We start from the raw sequence: 20,067 nt of genomic DNA, 5'->3' as shown, positions 1-20,067 counted from the left end.
TCCTCCACTGGTTTTAGCCCTTTCCAAGTAGTGTACGGGACGGAATTTGGCCCTTTTGGTTCCACCCCCGTCACTCCTGAACTCGAGGCAATCCCGGAAGCCCAGGAATGGGTGCAGGTGATTCGGTCTACTTGGCCCTGGTTGCAAAAGAACCTAGAACGGGCCAAGCGCAAATACAAGGAACAGGCCGACAAACATCGGTCCCCGGGCTGGGAGCTCAAGGTGGGGGAACTGGTTTATCTCTCCACCAAGAACCTGCGCTCGCTCCGGCCCTGTAAAAAGCTAAACGATCGGTACGTGGGACCTTTCCCTATTTCCCGGGTAATCAATGAGGTCACAGTGGAGTTGGAGCTGCCTAAAACCCTTTGGGGCGTTCACCCCGTCTTCCATATCAGTCTACTCAAACCTTACGTACCCGCTCCTCAATTCCATTCTCCTCCCAAGCCCGAGGTTCCTACAGTAGTGGGCGGAGACACGCACTTGGAAGTCTCTAAGGTCTTAGACTCCAAATGGAGGAAAGGGAAACTGTTCTATTTTGTCCGATGGAAACATCTGGGGCCTGCACACGACGAATGGGTAGCAGCCCCCCACATGGCGGCCCCCCGTCTCGTTCACGAGTTTCACTGCGCCTACCCTGAAAAGCCTCGGCCTCCCGACCTTGCGGGAGGGGGGCCTTAAGGGGGGCAGCATGTGAGAGCCAGGTGTCTCTGACTCCCCTTCCCCTTCTTAGCATTCCCTATCTCTGGTCCTTTGAACTCGTAAAAGCAGTTCACACCTCCCCGTGCCTTCCTGGGCCCCGGCGCCTCTTCTGCCTTTCCCAGGTGCCACTCCTGCCCTCCCCTGCGGCGCTTCCTGCATGCACTCCCTCGGGCCGAAGATGGCCTTGAGGGTCTGATACTCCTAACAGTCTCTCTGGGACCCGTTTGATGTTTTGTATTGCACCAATCTATCTTGTAGCTTCCCACGACTGAAGTGTGAACCCCAGTGCCCTGTAGTCAATATATTCTGTAACCCTGATAAGCTAGCTCACTTGCAACTTCAAACCCGTGTCTGTCTTGTACTATCTGAAGTCTTCAATAAATCCTTTGTTTCTGCATCCAAGTCTGAGCAAGTGATTTTGCGAAGTTAGCACAGCTAGGTTGGGACTCTCACAACACCCTTCTCCTAGTTATGGATCACGGTGGGTAACCGTGTTAGTCTGTCTGTAGTGGTAGAAAAAAGCAAGAGCCTAGTAGCACCTTAAAGACTAAAATAATTTCTGGCAGGGTGTGAGCTTTCCGTGAGCTACAGCTCACTTCTTCAGATACAGCTAGAATAGATGGACTCACATTCTAGCTGTATCTGAAGAAGTGAGCTGTAGCTCACGAAAGCTCACACCCTGCCAGAAATTATTTTAGTCTTTAAGGTGCTACTAGGCTCTTGCTAGGAGCCCCGTGGCGCAGAGTGGTAAGCTGCAGTACTGCAGTCCAAGCTCTGCTCACGACCTGAGTTTGATCCCGACGGAAGTTGGTTTCAGGTAGCCGGCTCAAGGTTGACTCAGCCTTCCATCCTTCCAAGGTCGGTCAAATGAGCACCCAGCTTGCTGGGGGTAAAGGGAAGATGACTGCGGAAGGCACTGGCAAACCACCCCGTAAACACAGTCTGCCTAGTAAACGTCGGGATGTGACGTCACCCCATGGGTCAGAAATGACCAGGTGCTTGCACAGCGGACTTTTACCTTTAGGCTCTTGCTCTTTCTATTACAGATAGTCTGTCTTTCTCACACACATATTGCTTTATATATAGTAGAAAAGGGAAAGAGTCCAGTAGCGCCTTAAAGACTAATAAAATTTCTGGCAGGGTGTGAGCTTTCGTGAGCCACAGCTCACTTCTTCAGAGACAGCTAGAATGTGAGTCTATCTATCCTTAAGTAGAGAAGAGAGAATTCAAACACCCAATGGCAATAGAATGTAAATGTCAATACCAGGTAGATGACATTAGGTAAAGGTCCCCTGTGAAAGCACCGGGTCATTCCTGACCCATGGGGTGACGTCACATCCCGACGTTTCCAAGGCAGACTTTGTTTGCGGGGTGGTTTGCCAGTGCCTTCCCCAGTCATCTTCCCTTTACCCCAGCAAGCCGGGTACTCATTTGACCAACCTCGGAAGGATGGAAGGCTGAGTCAACCTTGAGCCGGCTACCTGAAACCGTCTTCCGTCGGGATCGAACTCAGGTCGTGAGCAGAGCTTTTGACTGCAGTACTGCAGGTTACCACTCTGCGCCACGGGGCTCCTATGACATTAGCAGGCGGGATTTGATCAGGTGTGATATGCAAAGGAATAGCAGGCGTGGAGATGGTTATGGTTATAGTTATATTAAGAGTTATATTACTGGGTGTGTGCGCTTGGTGGAGGGGATCACAGGGCATGCAGTAGTCATGTGGCTCTTCTGGCTGAGGGTAGTCACGTGTTGCGCTAGTGCTGATGGTAATGATGTGCTGCTCTCTTCACGAGCCATGGAGAAAGTGCCACGGCTCTAGTATTTCTGCCTCTGGGCTCATTCCCACACACAGCTTCCAAACCTCAAAGTCGTCGCTCATCGCTGGTAGGCCAGTCGGCAGGCAAAGATCACGACGGCTCTTCCTAAGGAACTGTGTGTGTTAAGTCGCTTCCGACTCATGGCGACCCTATGAATGAAAGTCCTCCAAAATGTCCTATCTTTGACAGCCGTGCTCAGATCTTGCAAATTGAAGGCTGTGGCTTCCTTTATTGAGTAAATCCTAAGGAACTACATGTCCCTTTTAAAAAATGTGAGCCACAACGCAGCAGAAAGCTTGCCGGTACTCCATCTGTCCTACACCACGGGCGCTACAAATGTTTGAAACAAGCCTCTATTGTTGTAAGGATTCCTTCACCGTCTTCAGTTGTGCCACTTTCCCCCTCCAAGACTCTGTGTAAACATCCTGCTTCTTCCGACCTCTCAACACCCTACATATTTCAGCATTTGTAGAGCAGGTAGGAATTCAAATTCCACCCCTCCCCTATCCATCAAGTACATCATATACTTGCAAACCAGCTGAGTTGCAGCACACCTGAAGAGTGTTAAAATAAATATTACCTCTACCAATAACTCATGAGAGTCAACAAAATTCTAGCCCAATTTATGATTTAAAGAAGGGCGATCTACTTGCTCCAGACGGAACCTTCCTGTATCATGGGGACACAGAAATGGTAGAAGAAAGAAGAGTTGGTTTTTATACCCTGCTTTTCTCTACCTTTAAGGAGTCTCAAAGAGGCTTACAATCACCTTCCCTTCCCCACAACAGGCACCTTGCGAGGTAGGTGGGGCTGAGAGTTCGGAGAGAACTGTGACTAGCCCAAGGTCATCCAGTGTAGGAGTGGGGAATCAAACCCAGCAGGCTGAAGTTATTTGGGCTTGCAGTTCTGAGAGTTTCTAAACTATGTGGGTCCTTGCTTTATCCATCAATATTTTAAAAAATGTTAAGGGATGTTTTTGCTTATTAAAAATGAAGCTACTCTTCATGATGAACTTTATACGAGGGATCAAAATCAGATTCTATTAAGGACAGACAGAACGAATGACAGCGGACAACATAACATGCTTCATGTAGTCATATCCGGACGTTACTGCGTTTGTTCCCGTTGATCTCTCATTTTCACTGCCTCTACCCATTTTTCACCTCTTTCTGTTTTGCTGCCCAATGAGTAAGAATGACCTAAAAGGTTTTAAACATAGTCGGGAGTATCATCCAACTAGATCTGGCCTGTCGTTTCTTTGTTGGCCTGGACACAATTCCTTTCTTAAGCAGAGGCTAGATGGCCACTGGTTAGCAATGCTGATTCTGTGAATTTAGGCAGATCATGAGAGGGTGGGCAGGAAGGGTTGCGTCAGTGCTTGGCTCTCGTGGCCTTGTCTTGCGTGCCCAGGGAAATGCCAATCACAACGTTGGGGTCAGGAAGCAATTTCCCCCCAGGCCACATTGGCCAGGAATCCTGGAGGTGCTGTTGATTTTTGCCAGCTTCTGGGCATGGAGGAGGGGTTACTGGTGATTTTCGCTCACAGCAAGCACTACAGGTAAGCCAATTACAAAGCAGCGTTTCAAGGGGCGGGGACTTGATTTGAGCTTGGAGACGGCTGGTGCAGAGATTCCCAAACGGAAAGTGTGGGTCCAGCGAGCAACAAACCTCAGGTTAAACTCCCATGCGTAAATGACCTTTCACCCTGGGCATCCTTCTGGGCCATGTTACAATTGAACAGGCCACTGGAGGACAGGTAACAGGAAGTTCGAGGGAAAGCTTCCTTTTTAAAACAGAAAAGATGGTGCAGAGTATTGAGGACTCCGGGATAAGTTGTTTGGGGGAAGTGGTCCTGTTGGCTCGCTTCTGCCTCGCTTGCATTTGTAGCAGTTGCAAAGAAGCCCCCCCCCCTCTTTCAGTTTTAATCATGATAAATATACAAAAACCAGCCAGGGAGCAGAAAAGTCAGCCCGTTTAAAAGCAGCTAGAATGCAGGAAGTGGAAATACATGACAAAGTACTGCAATGGGAACCCTCATGACAAGAGAGCAAACGTAAGAAAAAGAGCTAGCACAACAACCAACGCAAACTTTTCCCCAGAAGCATCTTTCAGAGAAGACAGTTGTAAGACTCCCACTTCTTGCCCTGATCTCCCGCTTAGGAAAGAGAAACATTCTGCAAATTTAACTACACATTAATTCTGCCTTACAGACATACAGAGGGCATGGAGCTATCCGATCATCTGCACGATGGCGCACAACCATCTGCCGTGCGCCGTAGGCTCAAATGCGTCTTACGCACGAGCCCGACTGCGGGCACCGAACCTAGATGGGACCAACACTTTTTGCATTTGCAGCTGGGTAAATAACAAGCCTCAACGAAACCGGCACAACTCGATCAACACGGTGGAAATAGGTAAAGAGGCGTGTCAGAGATGAAACTGCGATAAGGGGATACAGCATTTATGAAAGGACAAGATTTTTTTTTGTTTCGGTTTTGTCGTGCTTGCTTTTCTGCCACCCTTCTGTCGTTTCCTGGAACACTGTGGCTGCGTCGGCTTTTAGAGGCAAATTCGACTAAGCCGATGGTGCAAATTCGACTAAGCCAATGGTTTGCAAACTGTGGAACCTTTTCCAGATCAAAGTGCTTGATAAAGAAATCCCTGCATGTTGCCGGAGATTCTGGTAGGGTTGCCAGCTCTGGGTTGGGAAATACCTGGAGATTTTGGGGGCAGAGCCTGAGGAGGGAGGGGGTTGGAGAGGGGAGGGACTTCAATTCCATAGAGTCCAACTGCCAAAGCGGCCATTTGCTCCAGGGAAACTGATCTCTGTCACCTGGACATCAGTTGGAATAGGAGAATCCAATTGCCAAATTGGCCATTTCCTCCGGGTGAACTGATCTCTATTGGCTGGAGACCAGCTGTAATAGCAGGAGATCTCCTGCCATCACCTGGAGGTTGGCAACCCTAACTATGTACCCGGGGGCACACATTTTGTTGTCCACGGGCCACACAGTCAAAAAACACTGCCCCGGAGATGCAGAAGACCCAGCAGGGCGAGGGGAGAGAGAAAATTTTAAAAAGCTCCCCCATCCACTGCTTTAAAGGATCACATCTTACAACTCCATCTCTAAAATATTTCCACGAATTTAAAACTAGAGATCTTATCCTTTTCAGGGTCTCAAAACAGTAACTTATATGTATGTTAATATCCAACTTTTAAAGGTGAAAAGTAAGCCAGTACGGTAAGGAAGTGGTTGAAGCGGCACCGCCCGTGTTTTGCCTTAAACCCGCCACAAGAGACAGTACTGGCAAGAGATGTTACTTTCACATTATGCACATTATGCACTCAAAAAACATTCCCCCTTCTTTTTATCACCACCCGAGGTTGCTGAAGTGTTCTACAGGGTTCAAATGGCAACTGAGGCTTAGCTCGATAAATGAGGACTACATGTGCTGACCCTTCTTCCTAGAAATGCCTTCTAACTAATTACTAGTAGGTTCAGAGAGCCAGCTGGACTCCGTCCTCTGGCAACAGCTGCACTCCCGTCATGTCTGAGCAGAGCGAACTGCTGGCTGCGCTAAATCAGCTAATCCCACCCACCGACTCTCTGCTCCAGTGTTACAACAAGTCAAGCAGCTGGTGCTCGTTCCTTCTCCTGTACAAATGTTATTTAAGAGAAACGCAGAGCGTGAGGAGAGTCGTTTCAAGCTCCGCACGTTCAAAATCGGACTCGGCTATCGCTAGTTCCCTGGTCTCCCAGGCTGCAGGGTTTTTTCTCTCTCCGCTGTTCGCAGGGGAGAGTTCACCGCCTTTTTAAAATTAGATCCTATAAAAATTCCACGAGGAGGAGGAGGAGGAGAAGAAGAGTTGGTTTTTATATATGCCAACTTTCTCTACCACTTAAGGGAGACTCAAACTGGCTTATAATCACCTTCCCTTCCCCTCCCCACAACAGACACCCTGTGAGGTAGATGGGGCTGAGAGAGCTGTGACTAGCCCAAGGTCACCCAGCTGGCTTCGTGCGTAGGAGTGGGGAAACAAATCCAGGTCACCAGATTAGCCTCCGCCGCTCCTGTGGAGGAGTGGGGAATCAAACCCGGTTCTCAGATAAGACTCCACCGCTCCAAACCACCGCTCTTAACCACTACACTACGCTGGCTCTCCAAATGAAGGATGTAAAGTTTTTCAGTTTATGTGAACGCTGAAAAGAACTGTTCTGTATATCCATACATGTCACTCTGTGGAACCCTGAGATCCTTTGGAAGCATGCCAAAGATTACGCAATGAGAAAATCAGTAATGGTGTATAGGAACATAGAAGAAGCAGAGTTGGTTTTTATATGCCGACTTTCTCTACCACTTAAGTAAGAATCAAACCGGCTTACAATCACCTTCCCTTCCCATACATGTACACATGAAGCAGTCCTTATACCAAGCCATACCACTGGTTTATTAGGCTCGGTATTGTCTACTCTGACTGGCAGCAGCTCTTTAAGGTCTCTGGTGGAAGTCTCTCATGCCACCTCCTATCTGATGTTTTCTAGCTGGAGATGCTGGGAATTGAACCTGGCACCTTCTGTGTGCAAACCATGTACTCTACCACTGAGCCACAACCCCTTCGCTATGAGGAGGAATCTCCCTGAAAGACAGTTCATCTCCCACTACTAATCACTCCAATCATAGTAATGAACAACTGCAGGGAAGTGTGCAAACATGAACACACATGAACACATGAAGCTGCCTTATACTGAATCAGACCCTCGGACCATCAAAGTCAGTATTGTCTACTCAGACTGGCAGCAGCTCTCCAGGGTCTCAGGCAGAGGCCTTTCACATCACCCACTTGCCTAGTCCCTTTAACTGGAGATGCCGGGGGTTGAACCTGGGACCTTCTGCATGCCAAGCAAATGCTCTACCACTGAGCCACGGCCCTTCCCCAACAAGCTCCACAGTGCACTCTCAGTTCATATGGGATCAAGGCAAGAACCAACTTGTACCCTGTGTGGACAGGGCGTACGCTCCAAAGTGTACCCCAGCAACCTCTTGAAATGCATGGGAATTCTGTGGTGACCAGAGAAACCAAGTTTAAAGACTTCTGCTCAGGGCAGAAAGTTTGACACATCACAGAAACTGCTGAATAGAACTTAAAAGCAATGTTTTTCCAAACCGTGCTGTGAGGCAGGCCCATAACCCACTAGTTACCCACACAGTAATAATTACAACCTAGAAGGCTTTATGGTACAAGCAGAAAACACCACAGAGAGATGGCTATAGTGCAAGTAATTAAAGACGGCTCCAGTGAGGGAGCCAAGCTGCATGCCAGAAGACAATCGGCATCAAGATTGTCCCATTGGCTCTGTCAGCATTCCAACCCCCATCATTTTACATATTCTCACTCTTTCCCCATGCCCCCTTCCATACATCATTCAGTTGAATGCATTTCGGATGGTTTGAAAGTTGATGACAAAAATGAAATGGATTCGCGTTTGAGTTTGCATTGTGCTAGAAGTTAAGAGGTTGGACGTTACCATTGGAGCAGCAGGACGGTGGGCATTTTCCTTTCTTTTGTTTTTTGTCCTATGAGATGCAGAGTACAGAAGCCTGCAGATGGAGCAAGAATCCCCCACACAGAAATTCTCCTTGCTTCAGTCACTGCTTTGCTATAGGAAAGGCTTAACAAGCAAAAGGTCAGATTTCCCCACTAGAAGGAAGAAAGGAAGGGGGAGAAAAAAAGAGGAAGAATGGATGCAAAGGAAGGGCAGACAAGGACACAAAGAGGAAAAAAAAGCAATTGTCAAGAGAGCAAAGAAATAAGAAACGTTTTCTTAGGCTCTGAAAGCTCTCCATGTGCAGAAGAATAGCATCTGGACAGTTTAGATGACTGCCAGTTCTGCATTTTACATACATAACCAGCCAGAGCTGCACAAAACACATGAAATCTCCTGCTGAAATAAAGTTATTTTTAATGATAAATAAGGTTACGGATGCTGGACAACTTGTTATATTACCCTGGCTCCAAAATGAGAGAAGCAGCTGTACCATTATGTCCCAGATAAGCCTAAACTGCATGTGCTTCCTAGGCTATCAATCTCGCCCTTCGTTGCAAACTATCTGGACATATTGTCAACAGACTACCATTAAGGCAGTGAATCCAAAACATAGAAGGAAATTCTGTTACAATCTGTGGTTTTCCCAAATAAATGCATTTAGGACCACTGTTTGGAAGAAAGCATTTTTGCGGCAAAAGAACCAAAAATGCAATCAAGAAACACAATTTTAAAAGGCCATGTATCCACCCTCAACGCTGTTATAAGAACCAAGATTTGAAGGAGAAAAGCAGTTCAGATTAAGAACACCAATAAGCATTTTCCTTCTACACAAGACAATAATAAAAAGTAACTTTTAGCAGAACCCATTCAGAGGTTGAATTTTCAATGACTGCTCAATACAGTAGAGGTTGAGTATTCCCTTATCCAGACTGCTTGGGACCATAAGTGTTCCGTATTTCAGATCTTTCCATATTTTGGAATATTTGCATACACATAATGAGATATTTTCCTTTATGTTTTATATACACTTTATACACATAGCCTGGATGTAATTTTAAACAATATTTTTAATAATTTTGTGTACATTGAACCATCAGAAAGCAGCTTGGCCAGATAGTTTGCAAGGAAGGGGGATTCTAGGATTCCCCCATGCCTGACATGAGGGCCTGAGTAACGCCTGCTTATCGGCTCAAAATATCCGTATTTCGGATCCTGCCGTATTTTGGATGTTTGGATAAGGGGTACTCAACCTGCACCCTGAAGGCAAGGAGCAACACTGCTTACAGAAAACAAATTTATCACCTGGTGATCACACACCAGTATACTGTGAAAATATCGGAAGCATGCTTGGAAAAGTTAAGCCTCCGCTACGACTGCTTCTGTAGCTCTATAGATCCCGTCTGTCCTTTCCACTTCTCTGCTGATATATAAGCAGTGATGTCACATGAACATGAAGCTGCCTTCTACTGAATCAGACCCATGGTCCATCAAAGTCAGTATTGTCTACTCAGACCGGCAGCGGCTCTCCAGGGTCTCAGGCAGAGAGTCTTTCATGTCACCTCTTTGCCTGGTCCCTTTAACTGGAGATGCCTGGGATTGAACCTGGGACCTTCTGCATGCCAAGCAGATGCTCTACAAACTGAACCACAGCCTGTCCCCATCCCAAGGGAGGAAGTCAGGACACACAGGGATTCTATGACACTGCTCTGGTGCTCTCGCTGACAGGAACAGGGGAATCCTAGAAGGATCACCTTTGCTCAGAAAGCACCTCTCATGCTTGAGCCCGGACTAATTAGACAAAAGGAAAGGCCATCCCGCAGTGGAAAGGGGGACGCTTGCCTGTCTGCCCTGTGTCTGGGGAGCAGACTGAAAGAAGGAGGGAGGGAGGGTTGCCAGCTCCCGGTTGGGAAATACCTGGAGATTTTGGGGGTGGAGCTTGAGGAGGGCGGGGTTTAGAGAGGGGAGGGACTTCAGTGCCGTAGAATCCAATGGCCAAAGTGGCCATTTTCTCCAGGTGAACTGATCCCTATCGGCTGGAGATCAGTTGTGATAGCAGGAGATCTCCAGCCACCACCTGGAGGTTGGCAACTCTAGAGGGAGGGAGGCAGCGTGTATCTTTTTGAATGCCTGAGTGAGGCGTGCCTCCCATTTTAATAGAAAAGAGAAACCCCTGTGTTCCCAAGCATCAAATATTTACGAATCACTGCAATAGACGAGTATAGTTTCGCAATTTCTTTACTGAAGTCTTATAGTCTAAGCAAGGCTGACTGTTGCTTCAAAAAAAGGGGGGGGAGACTGCTTATGCAGAAGCTTTAAAACCATAGTTTCCTATGTCAAAAGCTACTTCAACGTTACAGATGTGTTTTGCGGTGCACCTGGCCTAAGCTCACAAAGGCCAAGAAAGTGTACCGTCCGTTTTCAATGTGCTTCCTGTTGTCCCTGACTGCACACAACGCAGTTGGCATTGCCAAAGCTTAGGAAGATGAGCCCAGAATTTGATGCATGACTGACACACTGCAAATCCACAAAGGTGTTTGGTGCTGAGTTGGTTTTTAATAACCAGAGGGCACAACTAAACTTCTCAAGGTATTGGCTATACCTTCCCCAGAAAGATACCCATGACCAAGCTGAAAACACTTGCTATTACAAGCTGCAGCGATATGCTAGGAAGCTAGCACTGAAAAGTTATGATAATACAAGCAAAGGGGCAGGAGCTACAGGACTTGATCCAGGAGCCCTGCTCCTCGAGCTTCCTGCACAACCGGGGTTGCTGATCAGAAAAGGGAACTGCAGGCAATTCCGGTGTTCAGTTGCACAACAGTTAAGAATCCTCCTAAACTGGCCAATCTGAAGCCATTGTCTGATATAAAGCTCCCTGACAGGCTACCTTCCCTCACAGTCTAGGCAAGTTTCTTCTGAAGGAGGGCTCCAGATTCTCCCTTGGCACCAAACAGGCAGCCTTCAGCACACTTCACTACAGCATAAGGTTGCCAGCTCTGGGTTGGGGAATACCTGGAGATTTTGGGGGTGGAGCCCAAGGAGGGCAGAGTTTGGGGAGGGGAGGGACTTCAATGCCACAGAGTCCAATGGCCAAAGCGGCCATTTTCTCCAGGTGAACTGAACTCTATTGGCTGGAGATCTGTTGTAATAGCAGGAGATTTCCAACTAGTACCAACTAGTACCTGGTCACCTGGTCACATAATCATCTGACTACTGCACTTTCCTAAACTTTGTACTTTTCCTCTTTCAATCAGGTGATAACCCAAACCGGAGAGAAACAATACCCTTGTTTTTTTCTTTTCTGCAAAATATGGAGTGTGTCACTCTCCCACTTCTGGAGAGTGACCAGTTCTAGATTTGTGGTAAAGGAAGTGGTGGCAGCGGTGGGAAGAGATCGATCGCTTTTCAAGGAGCTAGCTTAATAAAAGCGTGTCGTTTCCTTTGAGATACATAACTTGACAAGCAACAAGGACAGCTCATCCAATTGAGGTGGGGGTTTTTTAAGTATAAAGTTAAAAACAAAATCTGACTGAAGGACAGACGAGGCACCCTCCCACATGCTGTCCATCATATGAGATGCCAGTTATCAAAGGTTCCAATGGGGACAACTAGATCCACAGCCTTCCTACAACTTTGCTCAGGGACAGCTTGCACGACCAGCTCTTGTCTGAGTTTTATAAGGCTGGTAACAACTTTAGAACGACATCTGGATAGCTGGAGGGAGAGACGGCCTGTATTTCATCTAGCTCTTAGCCGGTTTATGGATCTCTGCTGGTTATATATTGCTCAACGTGGTAATTAATAGACGGTTGTTATTACAATGTTAATGCAAATAATTAGCTGCTTCATAAACCTTGCCGGCTATTTTTTAAGAAATAAAATAATTCAGCAAAGGTTATTGGTTTTGTTAGCTACTTGAAAAGCAAGGTACCTTTGCCCGCATTTGCAGAAAGTTCCCATTCCACCGTTACTTAGTAGAACCATCATCTTGTTTTCTGGCAAAACATCAAATACTAGTCCGAAAGAACACGGGGAGCATGCTCATACCTCGATTATGCAATCAGTACACAATGAAGACTACTGATCTCTTACCTGGTTAATTACATATATACCATAATCAAGCTGTTGTCTTTGAAGGATTGGATGCAAATAGTACAGCCAGTATCTCAAGTGTTCATCCCGGTTTCTGAATGGGATAATAATGGCTACTTTCTGCAGTGCTATGCAGTCCTTTGGGGTGTAGCGGCCTCCTTCCCTCAAGTCTGGGTTTTCCTCCTCCACCTTCTTCAAGCTCACAGGGTGAGAGAACTCTACACGCAACGGGCCAACTGCGGGGAGAACACAGAAAACGTGATTGTGTATTAACGATAATTCCATGGGATTCTTGGTGCCCTCTTAAGAAGCTCTTCAGAACAGCGGCAGGAGCCAAGAATTTCATTCTGGATACCTTTATGAAGGATGTTGTACAATGAGTTTTAAAGGGACGATTCAGTAGCGGCCTCTTAGGATCGCACCCTAGCATTGGGTAAATATGGCATACTGTTTTAGAAGAAGAGTTGTTTTTTATCTGCTGATTTTTTCTACCACTTAAGGGAGAATCAAACCGGCTTACAATCACCTTCCCTTCCCCTCCCCACAACAGATACCCTGTGAGGTAGGTGGGGCTGAGAGAGCGTGACTTGCCCAAGGTCACCCAGCTGGCTTTGTGTGTAGGAGTCTGGAAACAAACCCAGTTCACCAGATTAGCCTCCGCCGCTCATGTGGAGGAGTGGGAAACCAAACCCGGTTCTCCAGATTGGAGTCCACCGCTCCAAACCACCGCTCTTAACCACTACACCTCGCTGACATCTCACAAGGAGTATGTTGGGGAGAGAGGAAGGGAAGGAGACTGTAAACCAGTTTGATTCTCCAGAATCAAACCAGAAAATATATTTCAGTGCTTTCCCCCCACCCCACCCAAACCTCATGGCTTTAGCTGCATAATTAAAATTTCATAATTAAAAAAAAAGAAAACTGAAATTAGACCTGTTACAAGAAGGTACTTGGGACAGAAATAAGAGGCAGAAAAGAAGCCTGTGCTAATGCAGTGTTTATCTATCACAAGGTTTCGGGCCACCACAGTTTAAAACGCTAGGTTAGGAGCACACTCAGATGAAGGTTAACCACAGTTCATATCAGCGTAAATGGAATTTTGATCCATAGCTCAAAGGAGGCATTTGGATGCAAGAGATCGGGGCAGGGGGACCACAGCCCCATTCCTTAACCCCTGGTTTCAAGATTCAATCTGTCCTGTTAATAGCCACTCAACCTGGTCGCTAAAACGCAATAATCTCCACCTTCAGGCAGAGGTGCTTTTCTGAGCTGAAAGCAGAGTTGTTTCTTTGGTGCTCCTTTTCAGCACAGGTATGCCTACACAACTAAAGCCTGAGCAGAACTGGCTAGTGACAATATTTGTGACTATATCCGCAATGCTTGCCTTACTGTGCATTCCAGGGGAGGGGGCGAATCCTCTCGGGAGATGGCGTGACCTCGCCACCAGCGCAACTGCGGCTTATCACGGGACAAGATGCACTTACGCTGGCAGTGAGGGCAGTTCTGTCGGTGCCTGAGCGCCGCGTGGTGCCTCGCCCCTCAGCCGGCAAAGTCTCCCCGTGGTGCAGGCCATGGCGGAGAAGTGCGGCGCCGGCATGGGGGGCGTTCCTGGGGGAAGCTGCCATTAGGCAGCTCCCTATGCCCTTTTGGCCCCGGACGCCAGCAGCTAGGATGGCGTTGCTGCGGCTGCTTTTTAGCAGGCGCAGCCTCACTGTTTTCTTTTTAAAAAAAATTTTTTTTATTGATTTTTTATAATTAAACAAAAAGTAAAAAAAACTAAAATAAAATCATAATACAAACAAAAAAAGAAAACATAAAAATACAAAATCACAAAAACAGCACTTTTACAACCAACAAATTTACATTGTATAATACAATTTGTAAAATATATAGTGCCCTAATATCCACCACCCACCTTAACTGTGTACCCACCACCCTTGGACTTCCGGAGAAGTGTTTTGACAGTGTTTAAGAATCTATTATTATTTCTAATTAAAAAAAACAAACATTAATCTATAATTCATTAACTATACTTGTAAAATTCACTGTTTTCAATGGGGCTTTTAGGCCCATTGAAAACGAAAAAAGCCCATTAAAGACTTGTTTCGTCCTGGCGGCGTGCGGGAAACGGCTTAGGAGGAGGCGTGGCTGCGTCTCTTCCCCGCCGTCCCCGCATGCTGGCATCTCAGGAATGCACGGCTAGTGTTCCAAGTAAATTATAGTGCCATCCTAAGCAGAGTTACATTGACTTCAATGGACTGAGAAGAAGAGTTGGTTTTTATATGCCGATTTTCTCTACCTTTAAGGGGCATCAGACTGGCTTAAAATCTCCTTCCCTTCCTCTCCCCACAACAGACACCTTGTGAGGTAGGTAAGGCTGAGAGAGCTCGACGAGAACTGTGACTAGCCCAGCTGGCTTCACGTGTAGGAGTGGAGAAACCCAATCCGGTTCACCAGATTCGAGTCCACCGCTCATGTGGAGGAGCGGGGAATCAAACCCAGTTCTCCAGATTAGAGTCCACCATTCTTTAACCACTACACCACGCTGGTCTTCGTAGGAGTTTCCACTGCCAGTAAAGTCTCCCGGATGTGATAAATTCGCTGGCTGTGAGCCGGAGACCCACCTCCAACAACCAATGCACAGCTGGTGTTAAGATACCAGGCACAGATTTATTCAGTCCTTCTGAAACCCTCTTGAACAACTGCCGCTAACATATTTGGGTTTCTCTCAAAGGACCGACCACATGCAAATCAAAACCTCTTTCTGGTAGCGCTTGCCCACTGAAACAAAGCATTTCCTTTGGAGACACTTTTTTTATTATTATTTCGGTATTTGCACCCTGTTTTTCCTCACCGATGGGAGCTCAAAGTAGCTCACAACTATCATTCTCCACTCCTCCGTTTTATCCTCACAGCAACAACATGGTGAGGCAGATTAGGCTGAGAAAGGGCGATTAGCCCAAGGCCACGAGCTGAGCTTAAGGCCAAATTAGACGCGGCAGCATCATTCCAGCTGTTATCTGAAGAAGTGAGCTATGGCTCATGAAAAGCTCATGCCCTGCCAGAAATTTTGGTAGTCTGGACTCTTGCTCTTTTCTACTGCATTTGTGGACGAGTGCTTAAACACACCAACCCCATAGGCAATGAGGGTATATAAGTCCATGCTTATAAGTGGAGCAAAATTCCATTTCCATTTATTTACTAGCTCCTTTGACCGAAGGTCTTGAGCTTAACCATAGCAATAATACATAACACATAAATAAAACACCAAATAATCAATTTACAATACCCAACATATACTTAAAGTTAAAACACAGTAGAATTGTAGTTACTAAACATAGCATCACTAATACCATAACAATCAATGTTTTCCCCTTGAACCAGCCTCATTGAACTGGGATCATTCAAATCATAGAATTTAATCCAACATTCATCTTGCAGTCTACGTGCTTATTTTGACGTCTAAGCAACATCACCTCCGCCAGAAATCTTGCAACAGAACTAGTTATATCAGGGTGAATATCTCCCATTATGTGGGGTATCACCCAGGACTCTAGTGGAAGTTTGTATTTAGACAATATCGGAGTAATCCAACGCAACCTAGGAGCTGACCAGTGTTGACAAAACAATAAAAGATGGTGCAGGGTCCCAATATCTCCAGATTTACATTCACAAACTCAATCAGAGTAGGGAATTTTCGCAAAACGACCTGACAACTAGGGCTGTTGATTCGGTTCGGCCCGAACTGAAAAACAGCCGAATTTCCCCTGATTCGGTGGTTTTTAGTTCGGGACGAACCGAACTCAAAAATGGCAGGAAACCGGGGAGCTGAATTCAGCGAGTTCGGGAGTTCACGAATAAATCCGCCCAATTCGGGGCCGTCAGTAAGCAGCATAACTGTCAGTAAGCAGCAGTCTCCTCCCCCGGCCAATCGGTGGCCAAGCTGGGTCTTCTTCTGGCCAATCAGTCAGGATTGAGTACTGGAGGAATCAGCTGATGTGCGGCCCGGCCGGGGGGAGAGAGAGAGAGAGAGAGAGGGAAATCCTCGTGTGTGTGTGGGGGAGTGCTTGTGCACATTCCCTCCTTTCTGTGGCTGCAGGGGGCGTATTTTTTGGGGTAGGGACACAAAACTTTCAGCAGAGATTCAGACAAGCCTTCTTAAGAGACCACCCAAGTTTTGTAAACATTGGGTCAGGGGGTCCCGAGATATGGGCTCCCCCTTTTTTCTTTCCATGGCTGCAGGGGGCGCATTTTTGGGGGTACAGACCCCAAACTTTTAGTGGAGTTTCAGATGAACCTTCTTAAGATACCCCCCAAGTTTTGTAAACATTGGGTCAGGGGGTCTCGAGATATGGGCTCCACCCTTTTTCCCTCCCCCTTTTTCCATTTACGTGGCTGCAGGGGGCGCTTTTTTTGGGATACAGCCCCCAAACTTTCAGCATAGCGTGAGACAATCATTCTTAAGATACCACCCAAGTTTTGTAAAGATGGGTTCAGTGGGGACAGAAATATCGGCTCCCCCCCTTTCTCTTTCTGTGGCTGCAGGGGGCGCATTTTTGGGGGTGCAGATCCCAAACTTTGATCGGAGCTTCAGACAAGCCTTCTTAAGAGACCACCCAAGTTTTGTAAACATTGGGTCAGGGGGTCCCAAGATATGGGCTTTCCCCTTTCCCCTTTTCCCTATTGGGATGAATGGATCAGTTGATCTTGAATGCATCTCCAGAGCAAAATGTCCCGTGCTTAAATGGAATCTTCTTGGATTACCCAGTCCTCCTCCCACCCCTCCTGATGGAACAGAAGACAGCCACAGTAAGACCCCTTTGGGGGCTTTAATCTATACTTTTTCTCCTGTGTGTGTGGGGGGAGGGAGCAGTTTCTGTGGGGGGGGAAGCCAAAGGGGGCTTTTGCCGGTTCTGCCTGGGGTGTGTGTTCCCCCTCGAGTCTCTCTCTCCCTGGTTTGAGGGGGGGCTTCAGTTGTGTGTCTTCAGGTTTTCCCTCATTCATAAGAGCGGTTAGGTCTATTTGGATGCTTGCTCAAAACTGGTTTTCAAATGGTGACATAAAGAATGCATTTGCCCGGTTCACCAGATTAGCGTCTGCCGCTCCAAACCACAGCTCTTAACCACGACACCACGCTGTTGGAGCAGCATTGTGTACAAACCAAACTGGCCCCCTGGGTAGGATCACATTCAGAGTCACGCCAGAATGGGAATTTGGTTGACTGCGGTGCAGCCAGGATGCAAATGAGGCCTTTATAGACCTCACAGTCCTGGAGACTGATTACCTTACAGGTTTTGCTGGCTGACCTAGTACAAAGCATGATAATTGGGACTGATGACAGTCCCAGGACCTGCATGGTTAATGTTTCCCTACACGTCGACAAGAACTTTGTGCTACGGACAAATATGATTTCTCTTTTACCAAGCGTAGCGTAGAACCCTCACAATCGCATTAGGAAATCACGGCCATCAATGGCTGACGTAAGCAATAAGGGCATTAAAAGCCTATTTAATTTGCAACATCAAGCGCTCGACCATTAGCCAATCCCAGAAACAAAGGTCATCATATTAATATTTTGTTGTTGGCACATATTAAGTGCCAATGAAGTTTTCTATAGTAACTTATTTGAAATACTTAGCCTACCTTGGACAAAGAACTACATACAGTATATTGTGGGGGACGGGACCAGCATGGTATAGTGGTTAAGAGCGGTAGTTTGGAGCGGTGGACTCTGACCTGGAGAACCGGGTTTGATTCCCCACTCCTCCACATGAGCAACGGATGCTAATCTGGTGAACTAGATTTGTTTCCCCACTCCTCCACATGAAGCCAGCCGGGTAACCTTGGGCTAGTCACAGTTCTATTAAGGGCTCTGTCAGCCCCACCTACGTCACAGGGTGTCTGTTGTGGGGAGGGGAAGGGAAGGTAATTGTAAGCCGGTTTGAGTCTCCCTTAAGTGGTAGAGAAAGCGGGCATATAAAAACCAACTCTTCTTCTTCTTTCACATGCATAACACACAAGTTCCTATTACAGTTTAAAAAGCTAACATGCATACTACAGTCTCCCCAACATTTATGTGGCAGCTCGCTCTGACACCAGCAAACTGATTAATGACTCTCTGGTCACAATGGGTTATTCTACCCAATGTGAAACATTAGTAAGACCTCCTTCCCTCTGCTGTCCCAGGTACAAAACATCGTCTGCTTGAACTTCCCGTCAGTTGCAGAGACAGCAGGTTCAGGGGAGAATCAGACAAAAGTAATGACTACAGGAGAATTACTCAACTTTAAGGTTGACAATAAGGAAATTGAAATTGTTCAAGACTTTCTATTCCTGGGCTCCAACATCAACCAAAAGGGAAATTGCAGCCAAGAAATCAGAAGGAGATTGAGACTGGGAAGGGGCAGCTATGAAGGAGCTAAAAAAGATTCTGAAGTGTAAGGATGTGTCACTGGCAACCAAGATCAAGTTAATTCATGCCACAGTATTTCCTATTACGATGTATAGGAAGAAAGCAGATTCCTTTGAAATGTGGCGTTGGAGGAGAGTGTTACGGATACTGTGGTCTGCCAAAAAAACCAATTGGTTCTAGATCAAATCAAGCCTAAACTGACCCAAGAAACTAAAATGAATAAACTGAGGCTGTCGTACTTTGGTCACATTATGAGAAAACAAGAGTCACTGGAAAAGACAATCATGCTAGGAAAAGTTGAAGGAAGCAGGAAAAGAGGAAGACCCAACAAGAGATGGATTGACTCTCTAAAGGAAGCCACGGCCCTCAGTTTGCAAGATCTGAGCAAGGCTGTTAAGGATAGGACATTTTGGAGGACATTGATTCATAGGGTCGCCATGAGTCGGAAGCGACTTGACAGCACTTAACACACACACACACCTGGGGAAAGCAGTGCAGTGGGGAAGTTGGGAATGAAGGCATTCTGCTCATCCTGAACTCAAAAAACGAAATCTGGCCAGGCTCTTTTGTTTTCTTCTCAAGAAGGGGACCAGCATGCAAACTGTAGGGTTCCCCCCTTTCATTTTTTTTGGTGCCGTCAAGTCACAGCTGACTTACGGTGACCCCGCAGGGCTTTCAAGGCAAGAGACATTTGGAGGTGGTTTGCCATTGCCTGCCTCATTGTCACAACCCTGATATTACTTGGAGGTAGCCCATCCAAATACTAACCAGGGCCGACCCTGCTTAGCTTCTGAGATCTGACAAGAACAGGCTAGCCTGGGGATATTTCATACCTAACAATAAAACCTTCCTTAACACAGCTGGCATAAAACTGTAGTGGGGCAGACTTGACTTATTCTAGAACATTCTCCAACCAATATGGACCCCGCTCAGCAATGAAGCTGAATGAGCCCATATTAAAATAAGAATGTAAGAGCAGCTATGCTGGATCAGATCAATGGTCTACCACGTCCAACATCCTGTTTCACACAGTGGCCAACCTGATGCCCCTGGAGGGCTTACAAGTAGAGCATGAAGGTCAGTCTGCCCCGGTTCAGCCTCTGGCATTCAAAGGTATACTGCCTCTGAACATGGAGGTTTTGCTTCAACATCATAGCTAAAGGCCTCTGCAGGACCTGTCTTTCATGAATTTCTCTAATCCCCCTTTAAAGCCAACTAGTGGCCTACATCCAGGGGCGGTGAATTCCATAAGTTAATTGCTGTTTGAGTGATGAAGTGCTTCTTGTTCTCTGTCCTGAACCTAATGCCCATTATCTTCATTGGGGGCTCATGAGTTCTGGTACTACATGCAGCCATTCCCAGTTAAAAGCTCACGGTAATTAATTATGTTTATTCCAAGAGGGGAAAGGGGGAAACAAAGCTAATCCACCCAGCAAGGAAACTGGAAAAGCCAATTTCTCTCTTTTGGGGATGGGCCGTTCTCCCTATAATTAAATTT

The 20,067-nt window shown here is 46.7% G+C and overlaps 1 protein-coding gene across 1 annotated transcript in view; it reads right to left on the bottom strand.

The window, feature by feature from the left end:
* Window positions 1–20,067, bottom strand: part of B4GALT1 (beta-1,4-galactosyltransferase 1) — a 51,864-nt gene that overhangs the window by 13,441 nt on the left and 18,356 nt on the right. The window contains exon 2 of the mRNA XM_056848493.1: window positions 12,158–12,393. Coding sequence (XP_056704471.1) covers window positions 12,158–12,393 — 236 coding nt within the window. The remainder of the gene's footprint in view (window positions 1–12,157; window positions 12,394–20,067) is intronic.

Source organism: Euleptes europaea, chromosome 4 (genome assembly GCF_029931775.1).
Source record: "Euleptes europaea isolate rEulEur1 chromosome 4, rEulEur1.hap1, whole genome shotgun sequence".
Classification (NCBI taxonomy): Eukaryota; Metazoa; Chordata; class Lepidosauria; order Squamata; family Sphaerodactylidae; genus Euleptes; species Euleptes europaea.
The sequence above is the reverse complement of the archived record's forward strand: the minus strand, read 5'-3'. Positions and strand labels throughout refer to the sequence as shown.